The sequence below is a fragment of the Oncorhynchus mykiss genome, chromosome 3 (genome assembly GCF_013265735.2).
Source record: "Oncorhynchus mykiss isolate Arlee chromosome 3, USDA_OmykA_1.1, whole genome shotgun sequence".
NCBI lineage: Eukaryota > Metazoa > Chordata > Actinopteri > Salmoniformes > Salmonidae > Oncorhynchus > Oncorhynchus mykiss.
This window is the reverse complement of record NC_048567.1, coordinates 15,096,844-15,115,849: the sequence shown is the minus strand read 5'-3', so window position 1 is coordinate 15,115,849 and position 19,006 is coordinate 15,096,844. Positions and strand designations below refer to the sequence as shown.

The window sequence follows — 19,006 nt, the reverse complement described above, 5'->3', positions numbered from 1 at the left end:
ACCACGAACGAAACTGTTCCGCCTGGTGCAGACACAAAAACAGAAAACTACCCACAAAACAAAGGTGGGAAAGGCTACCTAAGTATGGTTCGCAATCAGAGACAACGATAGACAGCTGCCTCTGATTGAGATCCACACCAGGCCAAACACACAGAAATAGAAAACATAGAACACAAAACAAAGAATGCCCACCCCAATTGAATGTCTTTGATAATTCAATGTTTTACACCCAACTTCTATGTTTTTTAATTTCAGGAGGTGGTTAAGCCTGCACTGAAGCACTTACAGGAGAAGCTGAATGTCTTCAATGACGTTAAACTGACCTGTTTAACGTCATTGACCTGTTTAACGTCATGTGATCGCAGCCACATTTCCACCCTGTGGAATTATGGATGATAGACTGGTGACTGATGTTACTATCAGATACATTATTGTTTGCTATCTCCAGAGCCAGGCTCAGCACACAGAGAGGCAATCAAGGAGGAGTTTGAGAAGCTTCCTTTGTACCTACAAGAGGAAGAGGAGGTCAGGATAGTTGCATTAAGGGAGGAAGAGAAGCAGAAGAGTCAGAAGATTGAGGAGATGAGCAGAGAGATATCATCACTGTCAGACACAATCAGAACCATAGAAGAGGAGCTGGGGCCTAAAACCATAACATTCCTACAGGTAAGGACCACTGTACTTTATAGAGAGCATTCTTCCCCAGGCCTTTGTTATAAGTAAGAAAGTGTTCTCAAAATACCTGCTATAATAAGAGATGGATCAAATGTATTTTGTTTCTCTGCAGCACTACAGTGCCACTTGGAAAGGTAAGTGATCTGCCTCCAGTCTCTCTCTTCTCAGTGGTTCAGTATCCAACCCCACTGACTCCTGTCTGTCCTTCCAGAACCCAGTGCACATTGCCAGACCGTGAGAGGGTTTCAGGAGGACTGATTGATGTGGCAAAGCACATGGGTAACCTGCAGTATAGAGTCTGGGAGAAGATGCAGGCAAGAATTCAATACAGTGAGTATTAGATACAATTGAGATAAAACGTTAACGCCACTAAAATGTTCCAACACAGAAAACAAGAAATACACTTAGTGAATAAAATGTATGATGAATAATGAGATTATGTCCATACCTAAATTTGATTTAATTATGGTATGTTTGTGTTGTCTCTGTTCAGTTCCAGTGACTCTAGACCCCAACACTGCAAACTCATATCTAATCTTGTCTGATAATATACTGAAACTTCCAGACAACCCAGAGATATTTGATGACTATAAAATGGTCCTGGCCTATGAGGGCTTTAACTCAGGAATACACGATGAGGTTGGGCACAATACAGGACATTTCGTTGGTGTGATCACAGAGTCTTGCCGGAGGAAGGGAGACTTCAGCATGTGTAGAGGATCCTGGGGTGCGTGGTTTTGAAAGGATAGGTATTTAACATATGTTCTAATGGTGCCACGTGTTCACAGACTTGATCGCCTAACCCGTGAGACAGAAACCCAAGATGGCCAGAGTGCAGCTGGACTGGTACAGAGGAAAGCTGTCATTCTCTGACCCAGATAATAACACACAAATACACACATTCACACACACTTTCATTGAGAGAGTCTTTCCATACATCAGGAACCACTTTATTCTCCATCCTCTGAAGGTGTTACCTGTGAAGGTCTCTGTTACAGTGGATACTGCCTCTGTCTGAATCAGGGATTAGCATGTTGAATGAGTCAGTAACACTTACTGAGGCCCTTCACCTGCTGTAACACTCTCATCAGTCAAACAATGATAACTCATCTTGTCAACAAACAGCAGACTAACACCTTCAGACTATTTAGTGAAAAAGGTCACCTATAAAATAATCATTCACAGGAAGTTGTGGGTGTTAATTTTTTTTTTTTAAGTGTATTTGCCATTGTGAACATAGGTAACTTGCTGATAAAAAGTTCTATATTGTTTAAAAAGTCTGAGTTGGGATAGGCTACACAGATGCCACATTGTTTCCAAACCATACAGTTCAAACCATCCAATGATACTTATCATGTGTCTTAATTAAGACTTCAATTCAATTCATGAAGTTAAAAAGACTCCGCTATCCTTGTCAAGACTGCTCCTCAGCCCTCCTAACACAGAGGAAAGTGGTAGTTGAGCTTGCTTTACACTAGATGGGGTGAGTGTATTAAAGTGTATCAAACAGACACTAGAGGGCATCGTAGCCTTTCCATGAGGACAAAGAAACACTGAATCAGCTGTATAAAAAATGATTAAATCATATGCTGGAGGCTTTGTCCTGTCCTGAAAAGCTAACAAGAGCTGCTAGTAGGCTAAAGGGTCTGGGTTGAATAACCCTTCGATTTTGTCAATCTAGGATACATTGCCATTGGATTAAAGAATATATGCAGATTGTTCAAATAAATGACTGACTTAATTATTTTCCCCAATAAACTGAGTTCAAATGGACTTGATCTTAACCATGCCTAAACATGTCAATATAAACACTTTGTGCTAAAATAAGACAAGCCAGATTCATGTCTTTCCTAGCATGCATGTAGACGCTTAACAGTTTGATAAGGAATAGTGGGTGTATGCTTTGATGCCGGATTCCCCTCCTGTCATTGGTTTGAGACCAAAGCAGCCAATGAGACTGTTCAGTTAGATTTCCTCATGCAGATACCAACCGCTGCAGTGGAGAGTAACTAAAGGCTTCTAAATAATACAGTAGTGTGTGATGATGGCATATAGGAAGATTCCTACTACATCAAGGAAATCTCATTCTTATTCTCCCTCTCTTTCTGCCCCCCAAACACACACACACACACTAGTTGCGACCCGTCATTCAGGGCAGGTGAGAGCCCCATCAGTTTTGAGCTCCACCTGTTTTGAGCTCCACCTGTTTTGAGCCCCACATTTTTAGCAAAAACAATTACAAATTGAACAGTCTCATTGGCTGCTTTGGTCCCAAATCAATGAGAGGGCTTGCCTGTTTTGCATGTTCTTTTGGCATTAATACATGTCACATATCAGTTTGCAAACAATGTATATAAACAATATATATATCATTGAGTTAAGAAAGCCGCATACAAACATGGTCTCTTTTTGGTTTTCTTGAGTAAGGCAGCTCCAAAATGCAGGTGTTTCAGCCTAGCTCAGTGCTTTCTGTGGTGGTGCAAGCCAGCAGAAAATTCTAGCCCCTTGGATGCTGCCATAGAGTTACATTAGAAATGCCCATCCAAGAAGGCTCAAGGTCATTGGCCACAGACAAAATGACGTCAAATGACAGTATACAGTATGTACAGTAGCTTTGATTGGACTGATTATGTCAACTCCTGAGTGGTCCAGCGGTCTAAGGCACTGTATCTCAGTGCTAAAGGCATCATTACAGACACCCTGGTTCGAATCCAGACTGTATCACAACCGGCTGTGATGGGGAGTCTGTGATTGGCCCAGCGTCGTCCGGGTTTGGCTGGTGTAGGCCGTTGCTGTGATTAAGAATTGTTTTTAACTGCCTTGTCTGGTGAAATAAAAATAAAATAAACACTTTCAAAATCTTAGCTGGCAGTCATCATCATGAATCAAATCGACAATCTACTTTAATCCTTGTCATATAAAGAGAAATAATGAAGAGAAATTATAGATTCAACAATGAGTGGTTTGGAAGGAATCAGTGACCGTGGCTAACTGCAATCATTGCAAAACAATCACTAGCCTGCTATTCAGTGGAGTGGCTATGTGGTCCCAAATCTGGGATTAAGGAGCTCTTTTCCAAGTGTATAATGATAAACATTCAACATTGGCCATGCTGTCAATGAAGCATCATTTGTGCCGTGCTCAAAACAACTGTTAACTTGAAACTGCAAAAACTCGGAATTGTAACTCTGGCCTCTTTCTAGAGCTACGACCTTAACGATCAATGACGTCATCATGATTCAACCTTGTTTTTTTTCAGTTCACAGTTGTTCACAGTTGTCTTGAAAGCACCATGAATTCAGAGAATGCCAGACTTTGATGACATTTGTACATGAAGGACCACCGCGCCACCTTCCTGTTGAGCACAAAGGTGAGTCCAGAAATGTATTGTATGCCGCTGCATAAATTATGCAATATGCCAGGGAGATATGTATACTGTAGCTAAGAAAGTAATACTAAGTGTATGTTGTGTAGTAAGCTGTTAGTAGCCCATGTGCCTCACCCTAATAGTTTGGTCTATTTACCCCTCTTAATTTCACCTACTGTTCTGACTTGGTGGTGCACATGTAGCCTATAAGCTGTTTTAGAGAAATGTTATCATTGAATGTTGTAAGAGCTTCCATTGTCTGCTTATATGCCCCTTTATTTATCTTACGGTTCTGACGTGGTGTACAGGGAGAACACTGTACAGCATATATTCTGAATTCTGTCGCTGTACATTTCAAAAGTGCTAAAAATATAGTTATACTGACTACTGTCCTAGTTTGCTCATTAATGTCTAATCAAAATTACGGATTGCCTCTTATCAAATAAAATCAAACTTTATTTGCCACATGCGCCGAATACAACAAGTGCAGACTTTACCGTGAAATGCTTACTTACAAGCCCTTAACCAACAGTGCAGTTCTAGAAGAAGAAAATATTTACCAAGTAGGCTAAAATAAAAAGTAATACTAAAAAGTAACACAATAAGAATAAAAATAACGATGCTGTCCCCCGGTACAGGGGGCACCGGTACCGAGTCAGTGTGCAGGGTTATAGGCTAGTTGAGGTAATCTGTACATGTAGCTGGGTGCGAAGTGACTATGTATAGGTAACAAACAAACAGCAAATAGCAGCAGTGTAAAAGGGGGGTTCAATGTAAATTGTCCGATGGCGATTTTTATGAATTGTTCAGCAGTCTAATGGCTTGGGAGTATAAACTGTTGAGGAGCCTTTTGGTCCTAGACTAGGCGCTCCGGTACTGCTTGCCGTGCGCTAGCAGAGAAAACAGTCTATATTGGGTGACTGGAGTCTCTGACAATTTTATGGGCTTTCCTCTGACACCGCCTATTACATAGGTCCTGGATGGCAGGAAGCTTGGCCATAGCGATGTACTGGGCTGTTCGCACTACCCTCTGTAGCGCCTTACATGTCAGATGCAAAGCAGTTGCTCTTGATGGTGCAGCTGTAGAACCTTTTGAGGATCTGGGGACCCATGCCAAATCTTTTCAGTCTCCTGAGGGAGAAAAGGTTTTGTCGTGTCCTCTTCTCGATTGTCTTGGAATGTTTGGACCATGATAGTTTGTTGGTGATGTGGACACCAAGGAACTTGAAACTCTTGACCCGCTCCCTTATAGCCCCATCGATGTTAATGGGGGTCTTGTTCGGCCCGCCTTTTCCTGTATTCCACGATCAGCTTCTTTGTCTTGCTCACATTGAGGGAGAGGTTGTTGTCCTTGCACCACACAGTCAGGTCTCTGGCCTGATCCCTATAGGTTATTTCATCGTTGTCGGTGATCAGGCCTACCACTGTTGTCAGAAAACTTAATGATGGTGTTGGAGTCGTGTTTGGCCACGCAGTTGTGGGTGAACAGGGAATACAGAAGGGGACTAAGTACACACCCCTGAGCGACCCCAGTGTTAAGGATCAGCGTGGCAGATGCGTTGTTGCCAGTCTTACCACCTGGGGGCGGCCCGTCAGGAAGTCCAGGATCCAGTTGCAGAGTGAGGTGTTTAGTCCCAGAGTCCTTAGCTTAGTGATGAGCTTCGTGGGCACTTTGGTGTTGAACGCTGAGCTGTAGTCGATAGGTGTTCCTTTTGTCCAGGTGAGAAAGGGCGGTGTGGAGTGCGATTGAGATTGCGTCATCTGTGGATCTGTTGGGGCGGTATGCGGATTGGAGCGGGTCTAGGGTGTCCGGGAGGATGCTGTTGATGTGAGCCATGACCAGCCTTTCAAAGCACTTCATGGCTACCGACACATCTCAATTGTCATTAGAAACCACAATTTTAAGGTTTCAGCAAGTCAGCCGTATCATCTATGTTTTTTTTAAGGCAGTAAATAAGGCTGAATGGACTGTTTCGCTGCCAAACAAGGCTCCGCTCATAGCCAGGTGTAGCAGTGGGAAGATGTTGGGTCTGCTGTTGGGGCAGCTTTATGTAGGCCGTTTGTGATCACAGTTTGTGATCGTTATACTGCAATTAATGTATTGTTTAGTGTTGTGTTGTGTAGTGGCTTTACTGGCATTCATACCACTTTTTGCCCCACCAAAATGTACATGCTAAAATCCCCACTGACACACACAAAACACATACAAACAAATTAGAAGGTAACCTGGTAGTCAAAATCATCCCCACACTTTGAATCAGAACATACATTGTTAATTCAGAAAATATTCTGGAAAGTTAGTTGTCTAACATAACAAATATTATCTCTGTCTACACCCTCCTCTTCCCTCCCTCCATCTCTGAGCAAGTGGAGCGTAGCGCTGCGCTTTGATGTGGCGCTCTTGCGCACCCAATGTTCACAGACTATAGTGGGCGTGGTGTTGGAAATGGCGTCACCGGCAACGTGTTATGTGTGTACATAGTAGCAAGATTACAACGAGCCTGTGACAGAAGAGACACACGAGTCAGATCATACAAGTCTGACACTTACAGCAGGACCAGGAATCGCTGCGAATTCAAACCCCGAAGAAGAGACATCAAATATTTTGGACCAAGAGGAGCTGACAAGGTGCTACAAAGAAAAAGGGATTCTGACATGCACTGGCAGAAATGTGAGTGTTTATTATGTTGATGATGAAAATGACATTGTCTCGCAGGCTACTAATAAGCCTAGATACGAGTATTGTGATCATATAGCGGATGTTGTGACATTGACAATCAAAAGCTATTGTTTACATTCTCTGTCTGCTCAGATTTGAACATCCATTCGTAATGGCTAAGTTACATCATTGTTTTGATTAATAAGTGGCAAGTAGCCTACAAGTCAAAGTAAATGAGGGTTGTTATAAAGTGGGCAGGCCTATATCATATCATACAATTGAATGCATCAAACTAATGTGAGATTATTAAAAACGTTAATATTAAGAAGTTAAGTCAGCATTTACAGGCAATGATGAAAACAATAGCCTACTTTTGCGTTTTGAAAACAGACAGCGGGGAAACCCTCTCAACCCTCGCCCATGTTCGCTACACCTCAGTTCACCTTTTAACGGTGGGTGTGAAGGGGGAATCTGGATAGGCTATTTTGCACACGCAATAATGAACTTGATTTTGCTCAGAGTGCCACTGCCGGCGACGGACATAGTGTAGCATACTAGTCAATTCTATGCAATATATTAGTCTACACGGTGCCACAGTCATTGAGGAAGTTCAATTCGTTTTCTCTGCTCGGCACCGTATCATATTGAGCCAGTAAACAGAAAGGTCGTCGGAATCCCCGCCGCCCACGCGCATGACTAAATGGCCAGGGGTTTCCGCGATTTAAATATTACATCGTAACAATGTTCAGACAGGGTATCCCAGGCAGCCCTGTCTCCTTGTCATGGATCGTTTAACTAACGTCCCAACTTTGACAACGGTAAAAATCGACATTTGAAGATGTTTAGTGCAATAGGCTGATGTAAATAACTTTCTGCACTGATATAATTATTTGTCTGCCTTACGATGTACTGTAACTCGGTAGAAATGAACTTGTAGAGTACTACGTGCATTATTCTATAACCAAACTCAAGTAGCAATATGCTTTATAGAGCACTACATCACTATGTAGGTGATATTACATAGTACAGCTGGGACCTTTGTTGCCTGCTTGGTGACAAAGAACATCTATTGAGGACAGTTCTCCCTCTCTGTGGGTGTTTTAAAATAAATACTGGCTTTGGACATGGACAGTAGACTGCATTTAAGGGTTAATACCCGACTGTAGCCTATCCTGTATCTGTAGGGGGTTATTCTATCCCCCAACATGCACTACTAGTCAAATATTTGCATGATATTATTTTTGGGGAGGCACATCTGCTGTCTACAATATGCACCAGTGACCAGAGCTGCCCTTCCGTGTGTAGATCACTCTTTCTTTCTCACCCCTGTGAAGCATCCCCTCTATTAGTATTCACCCCTCCTACACTGTGGTGAAGGTTGAGAAATGACGTCAGGGGGATTCACTTTACAGTATCTGATGATGTATTGTATGACGATGAACTCATTAGATACATTGGAATAAAGTCTTGAGATGGTCACAAACGTTTTCAGTTTCATTTTACCAATATGTCATAGTTTGGCAAATTGATTCTTATTTGGCCTATGACAGTAGTAGCAATACATTTTTAATATAATATAATACAATAGGAGTCTCTTACAGTAATGTTTATAATCATTGTTATAAGGTATGAAAATTGCACATGTAAATGATGTAATTTGTCATTTTAGTTTAGCTACAATTCCTTGGCATCTCCCATCTTATTTTTAGTTATGCAAGTGCCAGTAGTCTGTCTTTTATTCCTTACTCAGCATGACAGTAAACTGAGGAAAGAGAAAATAAATTAGGGAAAAAATTGAGAGACAAGTAAAACTCAGGCCCAAGAGAAGAGAGAGACAAGGAACAGAATGTTAATCACTTCTGGAGTTTCCACAATTGCAGAACAGAAAGGCAGTTCCTCCTTTGTATCCATTTGAGTGGCTTCAAGTGATACCAAACTTTCCTCTTTGTGAGAGGGATACGAAAAGTGAAAATGCAACACAGCCCTCACCCAGGCATTCACTATACTCTCGCTCTCAAGTCAGCGATTTTGACGTTCCACTGAAACTGTGTTGAAGGCACAACAAAAGTGTGTTTTTATCACTGCTTCCTATGTTCACCGAACCCCCTTGGGGAATAGATGAGACTCCTGTAGCATTCAAATATGTTATTGCATCTAGACCAAAAACTCATGCTCACCCCCCAAAAAGCTCCCTTTCTATGGCTTGATTGTCTTCCAAGAAAAAGACAGGTGATGTGAGATATTTGCGAGAAACAATCTACTCCATGACCACATTTATGAATCATCATGCTAATAGTCAGACACTATGTTATGGCTGCCAGCCCAGTCACACAGCAGAGCAGACATGGCCCACGTTTATATGTTCACTCTTCACTTCTGGGTTGTAACGTGCTCTCGGCACACACAGCAGCGACAGGAAGGTGCTGTGGTTTACCACAGACAGCGTAACGGAGATAGACAGGAAAGAGTCACAGAAAATGTGCAGTGGCAAGCCTCCACACGGTAGTGGTTCTATTGAATCTGTCTGCTAGTTCTGACCTCACAGCCTGTTTTCCTAATGGAATAGGTTCCTCAGAGCTCTCTCTCTACCTGTGTATGCTCCTCAGTGGAAATGTCGCTTTGTCTTTCACGTGCGGGGTGATGACTTCGAGGAAAAACTACCCTGTTTTGCTGCACACAAGCAATATCAAGCTGGAAACCTCAGATACCTATATTTTTCACCACTATCTCTCTTTCCTCTGGCTGCTGAATGGAACAGAAAGTGATGGGGGAAAATAGTAAACATGATATCACAGATGAATCATTGGAAATCACAGAACGGGAGGAGAATGGCCTCTTTTTGCCAATCCTTTCAATCCAAAAACTAAAGCATGAAGCGTTATCCAAAATTACCACATTACTTCATATTATGTCATAACATCATACCAACAGCCTTAGCTGTGTCGCTCTGTAGTAATACATGTCTGATAAGAACAGTAGACCATTGTAGAAAAGCACCCCAATAGAGAACAATTGTCATGGTCGATTTCATTACTATCCACCAAAGATCATTCATTGCAACATCACCTTTGTCTCCACAGCACCGAAGGAGAAGCCGTGTTACACTCTTCCCACAGTGAAGAAACTCCTGGAGCAGAAGAGGAAGAGGGAAACCTCCTCGACGGCAACAACCAGTACCGGTGTCTCCACTGCCACTGTCCTCTCCCAACAGGTGTCAACACCAGAGAAGTCTACCTCAACAGGTGAGTACTGCTTGAAGCACCCATGTAAGCCCTTTGCAACCCAACCTGACCTGGGTCAAGTACATTGTCAAATTATTCAAATACTTTTCCATTGACATTGACAGATGGGTTAACTTGTGATCCTCCCAGGTGTAGCCAGCAGCTACTCAGACATGGCAGTGGGGTATGAGAGATGGGGTCCTATGGATGAGCACCAAGCCCTCTTGGCCATACAGGAAGGTCCATTCTCCCCTATGGGGAACAATTACTTCTCCAGCCCATCCTCCTCTTTGGACTACAGCCATACTCCGGCCTACAGCCCTCAGATGGTCTCCAGCTATAACACACAGCAGATGCAGGACTACCCAGACACCAGGATGCCTCAGCATTATGTAAGGAGGACTGGTTTCTCGAACAGAAGCAATTTGACATTACATCATTATTTTGACTACTTGTTGTTCACGTGCTATTCAGTACATGAACGGTATGTGCTATAGCATTTATGATGATACCAATATTTTTCCTTTACAGACGGAGTGTCCAGTGACCGAGGCTGTGTCTAGTTTGGTTCCTTCTGGGCCCCTGCAGACCGCTGTCTTCTCCTGGTCGTCGGGGGCCTTGGGCCCCACAGAACCTGTCCAGCAGGTGTTTAGTGGCCAGATGGATGTCACTAAGCTGGAGGAAGCCAGGATGTTCCTCAGAGGGATGGACTACAGCAGAACCACCTGGCAGGATGACGACGGAGACACGTAAGTGTGTGTGTGTCATCAGCTTGTGACCTGATTTTGAGAAAGTAGACATGACTAAGTTTGAGAAAATGTTAAGAGAAACTTGGCAAATAAAAATAAAGTGTCTTATGTCTCATGAGACTTTATAACATTTTCGACTTTAGGAGTCACCTGAAACCAATTTGTCACGTTGTCTTGTCTTGTCAGGATTCTGCATATCTATACAGCCAAGGGCCTGAGGGAGTATGCATTCGCTGCAGCAGAGAGGCTTGCTGAGCTGGGCAGGCTAGACTCCAAGGAACACAAGGGGAAGGTATGCACCAAGAAGACACTTCTTCTTTAGAGAACACAGGATTGAGTTCAACACAAATGAGATGCTTCCTCTAAAATAAATGTGTGGATGCCATACATGGTGAGCCTTAGTTTATAGCATTAACCCCCCCCCCCCCTCTCCTGTATCCCAGACTGCTTTGCTGGTGGCGGTGACTGCTAACCATCCGGAAATCGTCCAGGATCTGTTGTCTTTAGGGGCGGATATAAATGCCTGTGATGTCAAAGGTCAAACAGCACTTCATCTTGCTGCCACCTATGGCTTCCCCAGGGTTATGCAGGTAAACCAGCATCACTACCTTCAACCAAAGTTATCATCTGTTAGGGCTCAATCTAGATAAATAACAGAATGATGTGAATAACCATTTTCAATCTTTGGATCTGTATTTGTAGGTTATTCTCTCCATTGGGCCTGGAGTGAACCTGGAGGCTCGCAATTTTGAAGGTAACATCCAGCTTATGTCAAATGAGAAGAACACAGCCATTACTCAAAATACATCTGACAAATGATATAGTAAGACAACAGAATAAGTAACAACAATAGAATCAACTTTTTCCCCCACTCCTGTCTTAGGTCTGACTCCTCTGCACTGTGCAGCCATCTCCCACAGTGGCACCCTGAAGACTCTCTCCTCCCTCTCCTCCACAGGGCTGGGTGATGCCAGCCTCCGTGCCCTGGCAGAGGAGAAGCTCTCCTGGCTGCAGATGCTACTTAACACCGGAGCCTCCCTGACTAGCCAGGTACTGAATGCACTACTTAAATGTAACGTACCAGAGTTAGTATTTTAGAGCCAGTGTTCTACAAGTGGTGCCAGTACTCAATAAGTAGAAAACACCATCTATACCTCCGTCCTCCCAAGGGAGTGGCATGGTTCATTTTGGTAGAAAATAAATCAAATCTGGAGCTATTAGTCAGCTTTTTGTCTACCCAATCTCACACGTGCAAAAATCTATGATGGGTTTTGAATATTTTCCTCACTTTCGGCACATTGCGGTTTCCTTTGGAGGCTTCCTACAGTGTTTTCCTCTGTTTCCAGGAAATCAAAAGTAACAAGACGGTTCTTCACCTGGCTGTGAAGGAGGGGAACATCCAGCTGGTTCGCCATCTGCTGAAAACCCCCCTGGACAACATGAGGGACTTTGTCAACATGAAGGTCAGTTCTGCTGTGAGATTGTCCGCTCTTCAAAGGTGTAGAGAAACTGACCTGTGTCCTGAGACTCCATGAAAAGAGAAAGGAGAGGTAGAACATCTTCAGCAGTGTGTGAAAAGGTGAAAGGAAAAGAGTGAAAAGAAAGGGAGACTCATCGACAGTGTGTGCATATCTAATTATTGCCTTAGTGTTGGTCAATACTCACAGCTTCATGATTCCCTTTAACTCCTCACCGGCAGGCCCACGGTCATACCGCACTGCACATGGCTGCTGGTCTCCATGGCAGCCCACACCAGGAGGAGATGCTGAGGCTGCTGCTGAGCAGAGGGGCCGACCCCAGCATCCGCAACCTGGAGAACGACCAGCCTGCACACCTGCTGCAGAGTGGACCCCACGGGGAACAGGTGAGCAGTCAGACAGACAGACAGACTGCAAATGGCCATTTTGTTTCATTCATATAATCTCAGCTCACCTATTCCTGTCCCGTCTGTTTTCAGCTCAAGCTCATCCTGAAGAAGCGAAGTGCTTCCTCTCGTCGACGTGTAATGTCCTTACAGGACCAAGACTGACCCGGACTACTTTTTATGTCCCTGTGTATCCCTCCACCTCTTTTCAGAGGAAGTACTGAAGGTCTGTACTGTAGGCTGAATCCAACAGGGAGGGATTCTAGCGTATCTTCATGTGAGGATTTTCAAACACCGTGAATCTCTAATATGTACTAGAGCATTCACTTTGAAACTATATGTTTGATTGACATGATTTTGGTCCCTATCTGAATTCAGTTAGCAATGACGTTTATGTATTTTTATATCTTAATGGGCACCTATTGTTTTTGTTTAATGGATATCTAGCAATGAGCAGTGGTAACAGGTGGTATTCCAGTCCCCCCTGACATTACTGTCACTCAGTACAACCTTGATTTCTATGATAATCGTTTACATTATATTCAAAGCTTCACAGACTCATTGTGTGAGTACCCCCCCCCCCCCCCCCCCAGCCGGGAAGCCCTCCTTAGCGGTATATCTGAGGAGGGTTTCTGGGCTCCCACCCCCACTCATTCTCTTGTCAAAACTTCCCACCATGGTCAGAAATCATATTGGTTTGTTGAAAGGTGGTTGTTGTTTCACTAAGCATGTGACACAGTGTACCATTATGCTCATGCTTTCAATGTTGCTTATAACTTATCTAGGTCTTTTCTTTTTATATTTGATATACTCACAGCACTCATTGAATAGCTAATATATTGTCATTGGTGGAAAAACTACTCAAGTATGACTTTTGAGTAAAGGTAAAGATACCTTAATAGAAAATGACTCAACTAAAAGTGAAAGTCACCCAGTAAAATATTACTTCAGTAAAAGTGTAAAAGTATTTAGTTTTAAATATACTTAAGCACCAAAAGTAAATGGAATTGCTGAAATGTACTTAAGTATCAAAAGTAAAAGTATTAATCATTTCAAATCCTTATATTATGCAAACCAGACAGCACAATATTTTGTAAATTTTTTAATTTACAGATAGCCAGGGGCACACTACAACACTCATTTGTGTTAAGTGAGTCTGCCAGATCAGAGGCAGTAGGGATGACCAGGGATTTTCTTTTGATAAGTGTGTGAACTGGACCATTTCCCTGTCAAAATGTAACAAGTACGTTTGGTTGTCAGAGATAATGTATGGAGTAAAAAGTACATTATTTTCTTTATGAATGTAGTGAAGTAAAAGTAAAAGTTGTCAAAAAAATGAATAGTAAAGTACAGATACCCCCCCCAAAACGCAGTACTTTAAAGTATTTTTACTTTAAGTACTTTACACCACTCTATATTGTCTCATTCATACTATGACTTATGAAAATAACATTTTACATTTACTGTGTAAAGGGAATATGTTGATATTGACCACACATGCTATGTAATATTATATAACATATCAACAGTGTATACAATGTAGTACCAGTAGTATTCATTTCTTAAAGGGCATTATAGGAGGAGTATTTCAGTTATGACTCGTTTCACCTTAAAGTAATCAGGTATTTTCAAACATGACTCATGATTGAAAATACCACAACATGTTTTGTGCTGACAAGAAAACATGCATCACTTACTCATATACCTTTTATGACTGTTTTAAAAAAAAATCTCCAATGAGGTAGCATGCATGTGCCCTTTGAAATATTGCTGTAGTGAATATACCACTTCATAAGTGTAAGTGGCATAGAAAATACAACAAAATAAAACATCTCATTGGAGATATGACACAACATTTCCCCAGACTTGACTGTGATTTCCCCTAGTTTTGGAACCTGGGCAGTCTTAGTCAAGGAACATAAAGAGATGTCTTTATGTGTTCCTAGGTCTAAATCATAGGTGAGTTAACATGAGGGAGAATAACTGATGTTATCGTTAAAAAAATGGTACGAGAGAATCTGGTGATTTTGGCTGCTTGGGTCTACTTTGACAGTTTGTAACAGTGTAATACTCCTGTTACTTTTCACTGAATGTATCCTTCTGATTAACTGAATTGCCTAAACTTAACCCTGGAATTAAATCTGTTCTTCAAATATCTCTATTTGTCATCTATTTTATACTCTATTTTAATCCACATGTATGTATTGATAAAAGTTCAGATTAAAAGATATGGGAAATAACTGTAAACAATACATCAATAAGACCATTGTATACAGGGTGATTTTTATTGCAGCAGCTGTCTTATTGGTTAGCTCTGGTGAGAATCACTCATTTGCTTTTGGTTAACTGTTACGCCATTGGCTCAGGATCAGGCATTACTAGTGCTGCATACCGGTAAATAAAAATATCTGAAGATAACAGACATTGTACTTGCAGCAAGTTAGAAACAGCTCTAAATAATGATAATACAGACATTTTATTTGCAGCTAGTTACTATGACTTCTTATCTTAATGTATTGATCTTTTCGTTAAGCTTAAACTCATACACTTTTGAAATGCCCGCTCCTTCACACCCAAGGTAATACCTTTTTAGTGCTTTGAATGATTCTACTCGTGCAATGTAACTTAAAATGCCATAGGAGAAAGAAAAAGGCTGTTGACATACAATACTATACTGGTGGCACCCTCTTACAGACCCCAGAGAATGACAGGAGACTTCATTCCTGCTTCTGTTTCAAATTAACATCTGACATGGGGTTGACATCCTTCTCATTGCTACCTAGAACACAACCACACACGGCAGTCCACTTAATGCCATCAAAAATGACAGCAGATAGATCCTGAGCCAACCATCAGTAAAACAGTGAGATAATGGGGTTGGTTTGATATCTTAATTCATGCTGGAGGTTAATAATACAGGTCCAATGTGAAATCCTAAATCACGACTGGATGATAAAGTTGTAGATTTCTAAAGTGCATTGAGAGTACTATACAGTAAAACGAGACATGCAATCAACTTTCTTGGGTGTGCATGAAGTCAAAAGCAAGGAACAGAGAGAGCACAGCATTCAGTTCTGTTTCAACACTACCCATATCATGATATAGATTTACAGTGCACCTGAAAGCTGATCTTGCGCCAGGTATGTTTTTTTGCTTTTAGGTGCTTTTGGTGCCAGTTGGGGTAAGGATAAACCCCAAATCAGCACTGAAGGCTACTTTACATTCTCTCCTGGGCAAGGTAGATTGATAGCACCTAATACACAAGTCACAAAGACGGTTAAGAGTAACATCTTCATCTTGGCTTGATATACATTTTATTTAAATCAAGAATGACAATTCAGTCATTCTTCTGGTCAGCATGGGCTGGGTGTGCACCATACTTGATGTTCCAATGGGTGCTGGTGTGTGGCAGCCATAAATGTGAGAGTGTGTGTTATTATGTGTGTTGGCCTCTCTGCAGCACCTCCCATGATGACTCTCCCTCGCCTCCATGCACACTTCATCTATACTGTTTGAGGAGGCACTGCAACACAAGATAGAGGACAGAGAGTGTTATTTTTCTCTCTCTCTCCCTCCCTACCCCCCTCCCATGGCGGCTTACCCTCTGTCTTTGGTATTTGGGTGCCTGCTGGATTAGAGCTGAAGACGAGAAGACAAGAGGAGACAGTTATTCACTCTGACACAAGGAGAGAAATGAAATTAAAGGAAGCAATCCTGGATAGTTTAGACAGTTCAGTTCACCTCAAAGCTTTGTGGAAACAACCACAATGTAACCAAGATCATGTGTGTTCTGACCAAAGAGAAGGTATTTTAGACGGATTAGGTCAACTGTATCCATGCACAGAAGGGGCTGGGGCCACAAAGTTTTGACAATCACAGGATTCAATTTGGGGCAAAATGCAGAGATATGTCAGGATCTTCCCAATCGGTGTCCTCTCTCAAAGGTTAGGGGAGAGGAAGAGACTGGGTCGGCATGCCATTGGCTGTAAACATACACTCTTTGAGGCCATCCACCCACACTGCCAACCCATGCAACAACGGCCCCCATTCTCAACTAGGGGCCCCAAAAAAGTCCTAATGCAGACATTTCCTTAATATTGCTTGGTTGACAAGAACACTTGATTTTCAAAAATGTCACAGAGTTAGACTACTAGACTATTTTGAGACATTTGACTGTAATGTGATGCTCTGTAGGGTGATTGCTTAGTTGGTTGAATGGCTGGGCAGTGTTGTTGGATTTAGGGAGGGAGTGCGGGACTGTAATATCTTAACCAATAGGCAGCATTCAGACATGGGTTCCACTGTGGGAGGGGAGAGAGGGGGAAAGGACAGACATGGTAACAGTAAAATAGTATTAGTAAAGCCATCCTGTATTTGGTGGGGACTCCTCTTCCAAAGACTGATGCATTCCACATGCACAGGCGGAGCAACTGCCAAGCCCTGTACAAACTCTTACTTGGAAGACGATTTTGAGCATGTGAGTTTTTTACCTGTTGAAGAGATTAACAGTTATAGTAACCTTCAGAGAGTTACGGGTGAGCATGTGACAGACTAGGCGGAGTGTGTGCAAGTATACTTACTAAGAGCTATTAGGATACCAGACACAAACAAGATCACACCAATGATGACCCCTGTAGTTCGAAGTGTCTCATAATCTGAACCCACAAAGAAAATCTATAATCATGACCATTAGTCATTAGTAAGATGGTACAACTCACATGCCATGTATGGTGCGACTCAAATAACAAATGAATCCATTCGAATGAATTCACTCACCATATTCAAAGTCACTTTGATCATGAAACATCGATTCTGTACAGAAAACACAAATTATTAATCAGAATCATCAACATTAGGCCTAATAACAAGGTTCGAACATTATGTAATGTAAGTTATAAAAGACAGCAGAATCTTGCAGTGCCGGAGAAGTGAACAGCCAATAGCCCGAGTCCAAGCTCATGGGAACGCTCTTTTGGGATGGGAGTCGGTTCAGCACCATGGACAGCAGAACTAGACCGGTTTTGGGAAAACGTCGAAATATGAGTAGCCTAATGTGGACAGATTTTGCTCTCGTATTAATCACTGATTCTAAGTTGGCATACTAATGATAGCGTTGAAAGCAATTGCAATTTGAGTTGGTGCGTTGTTTTTGCTTAATGTGGTCACAGGAATAGACCAACTGGAAATAAAATCAAAGCGCTACACCAACAGGAATATTTTATACGTAAATCTTCCAGTTTACGAGGCGTTTTCTTAAGACGACCACATCTGTCTCGGTGCTGCTTGACTGCGGAGCGCGGATCAATACAGGGTCTTTGCTCAGCAGGAAAAGACGGCGCACAGAAAGTGGGTTAGAAGCGCACGAGAGGCGTTCAGTGCAACGCGATTTACAAGACAATCAATCAAGTTACATGTATCGATTATCCATATCGGATGTGAATAGAACAATCCTAATAATTGTTAGTACAATATTTTATTTTATACACTAAAGTGCTGTCCACACCCCTGGTGCTGAACTGTTCTCCAATATATATCTTCAGATGAGAGCTCCCAGCCATAGTTCAAGTAAATATGCTATCTCTTGACTTTCACGAGCAGTAGGCTATAAGATCATCTTGGCAGCACTTATTAAACAGAGCGTCGACAATGCGGATTTATGTTGCTGAACCCCCACTTCATGTAATGGCTAAGTTGGCGCTTTCAACTTCTCCCCAGCGCACTACCCCTCCCCTCTTGCACCCTGATGGGCAAGCCAACACAACCATTCACAAATGATAAGAAAACTATTAATTTACAAAAAAGACGGTGAGTATTACGTAATTAGAAAAATAAGCAATATGTTCATAAATTACATGGAAATGGATCAAAACATGGAAAAAGTAGCCTAGCCTGTAATGGCGCTCTACCAGCAATGCACCAATTGCTCATCAATCCCATGAATTGGAGATTGATGGGATGAGTCTAGGAGCAAGCTTAGCCTAAATAATTGATGTGCAAGAACAGCCTGAGCAAAGAACCTGTACATAAAACACTGAACTGAAGAACAACAAAAACATCATGAAACGCACTATGTAGTTTCAATTGTTTTGGTATTTTTAAATTTAAAGATGCTCTAGCATAGGCTACAGTCAGAAGAAGACAAACCTCTTTCAGTTGCCATGACTGCAGTCTGGATATACTGGGTCTTTGTCTGCTGAGTCTCTCTCTTGCGCCCCGATGCAGGTTTTCAGGTCAGCGGACAGAAAATGGGAAGACGCGCACTTTTGAGGTGTGTGGAGTAGGATTGGAAGAAAAGAAAGAAAACTGCGGCTCAATAAAGTAAATTGCACCAACACTTAGAAGGCATGGGGGGGTCCTCTGGTGGTGATGCACAGGCACTGCATTCGGTTATAGGCTTTTCAATACTGCAGCCTCAGTCTACTGAGGTATCCCCCAAAGACCGTGTGAAGTTGAAAAAAAAATGTGCCTGCC

General features: G+C 42.2%; 1 protein-coding gene and 2 long non-coding RNA genes across 3 annotated transcripts; 2 read left to right on the top strand and 1 right to left on the bottom strand.

The window, feature by feature from the left end:
* The first annotated feature begins 8 nt into the window (after window positions 1-8).
* LOC110511165 lies at window positions 9-3,015 on the top strand. The gene is made up of 3 exons (XR_002471684.2): window positions 9-666; window positions 788-809; window positions 887-3,015. It is a non-coding gene; the product is annotated as an uncharacterized LOC110511165 (long non-coding RNA).
* Window positions 3,016-5,918: 2,903 nt separating this feature from the next.
* On the top strand, window positions 5,919-13,497 carry LOC118936618 (NF-kappa-B inhibitor delta-like). Its single transcript, XM_036970146.1, has 11 exons — window positions 5,919-6,713; window positions 9,782-9,943; window positions 10,073-10,314; window positions 10,454-10,671; window positions 10,858-10,963; window positions 11,115-11,261; window positions 11,374-11,425; window positions 11,555-11,721; window positions 12,018-12,134; window positions 12,371-12,535; window positions 12,629-13,497. The coding sequence occupies exons 1-11, from the start codon at window positions 6,455-6,457 to the stop codon at window positions 12,698-12,700; spliced, it is 1,707 nt and encodes a 568-aa protein (XP_036826041.1). The 5' UTR covers window positions 5,919-6,454; the 3' UTR covers window positions 12,701-13,497.
* Window positions 13,498-14,796: 1,299 nt separating this feature from the next.
* On the bottom strand, window positions 14,797-16,985 carry LOC110511142. Its single transcript, XR_005041175.1, has 2 exons — window positions 16,137-16,985; window positions 14,797-16,058 (listed from the first exon to the last, which is right to left on the bottom strand). It is a non-coding gene; the product is annotated as an uncharacterized LOC110511142 (long non-coding RNA).
* Between the last annotated feature and the right edge of the window lie 2,021 nt (window positions 16,986-19,006).

Coding starts and splice junctions, on each gene's coding strand:
- LOC118936618 (XM_036970146.1), top strand. CDS start 6,455: ATGTTCACAGACTATAGTGGGCGTGGTGTTGGAAATGGCGTCACCGGC. Junction 10,315..10,453: donor CCAGGATGCCTCAGCATTAT/GTAAGGAGGACT, acceptor TTTCCTTTACAG/ACGGAGTGTCCAGTGACCGA. Junction 11,262..11,373: donor GCTTCCCCAGGGTTATGCAG/GTAAACCAGCAT, acceptor CTGTATTTGTAG/GTTATTCTCTCCATTGGGCC.